The sequence below is a fragment of the Nematolebias whitei genome, chromosome 18, assembly GCF_014905685.2.
Source record: "Nematolebias whitei isolate Nwh7 chromosome 18, NemWhi1, whole genome shotgun sequence".
In the NCBI taxonomy this organism is placed as follows: Eukaryota; Metazoa; Chordata; class Actinopteri; order Cyprinodontiformes; family Rivulidae; genus Nematolebias; species Nematolebias whitei.
Genome location: NC_056515.1, coordinates 20,324,528 through 20,325,894, shown reverse-complemented (window position 1 = coordinate 20,325,894; position 1,367 = coordinate 20,324,528). Strand labels below are relative to the sequence as shown.

The window sequence follows — 1,367 nt, the reverse complement described above, 5'->3', positions numbered from 1 at the left end:
ATTCTGCAGTTTTTCTCCTTGGATGATCAAAACGGTCTGAATGACTCTGTTCAAATGACCACAAGCTTAAACAATCATTCTTGAGGTACTATTTTAAACTGAGCTGCTGAATGAGCTGTTGAGACCATGATATAGTCGTGAAGGCAGAAATAAAACTTTCATTGTCTGCTTCCTCAAATCCTCTAAAAGTTTGGAGTGATATAAAATGTAATACTTATTCACTGAGGCCACTTTTTGAGCCAAAACTTCTGCCTTAAAGCTCCTTTTTGTCTGGGAAAAGGCCTGCGAAGGCTTCCTGGAAAACATTTGAAATGCATTTTCAGACTCGTTGAGCTCATTGACTCTCACCTGGTCACTTTCTTTTTCCTTCCAAACAACAACCGTTAATCTGCCCACGTGCTTCTAGTCACTTCCTGTTTGTTAACAAACTACAAATGTGTCCAAGACAACCAATGAAAAGTTAGCAGCTTTATTATTTTAATCATCACAGTTTTGGAAAAGTTGAGACACTAAACATCACCTGAGGTTTCAGTAATTGTTTCCATAACTGTAGTCAGACGCTTGTTTATTATCTTATGTTTATTATCACATCTTTTCCAGTTTTATAACATTTATAGTGAAGGCACTTTGTCTCCTTCTGTGTTGAACTGTCAGTAAATGTTAATATTCATTATCCATATAAAAAGGCCAAACGGTGTCCAGTCAGAAACTTTTTTTTTTCTAACAAACGTATTAAAAACTTATTCTGTTTTCTGTTAGATGAAAAAAATTTTTTAATTAAACTACTGCTTTTTGTGTTCTTGTTGGCAGAGATGTCAAACCAGAAGAGACATATTTCGATAGGGACGTGGAGAAGGCCTTCATGAAGGCCAGTGCGGAGCTGTTTGAGAGGAAGACCAAGCCGTCCTTGCTCATCTCCAATCAGAACGGGAACATGTACACGCCGTCCGTCTACGGCTGCCTGGCGTCCGTCATTGCCGAGTATGTCTCTGTGTGCAGCTCTAACGGTTCCATTAGTGTAGATTCAATATACTGATCAGGTTTGTCTTGGATACCATTCATTTTAAGAGCTGAAATCCACAAACACACCCCATCTGTCATAACTTATTGATTGGCAGCTCTGCTCATGGTCATTTTGAGAACAAATCTACAAACCGGATTCCAAAAAAGTTGGGACACTAAACAAATTGTGAATAAAAACTGAATGCAATAATGTGGAGATGGCAAATGTCAATATTTTATTCGTAATATAACATATGACAGATCAAAAGTTTAATCTGAGTAAATGTAACATTTTAAAGGAAAAATATGTTGATTCAAAATTTCAGTGTCAACAAATCCCAAAAAAGTTGGGACAAGTAGCAATA

At 37.0% G+C, this 1,367-nt stretch overlaps 1 protein-coding gene across 1 annotated transcript in view; it reads left to right on the top strand.

Moving 5' to 3' along the window:
• The window catches only part of hmgcs1 (3-hydroxy-3-methylglutaryl-CoA synthase 1 (soluble)), a gene marked incomplete in the record, with an annotated part of 12,807 nt that overhangs the window by 8,400 nt on the left and 3,040 nt on the right, over positions 1-1,367 (top strand). The window contains 1 exon segment of the mRNA XM_037691777.1: positions 811-981. Coding sequence (XP_037547705.1) covers positions 811-981 — 171 coding nt within the window.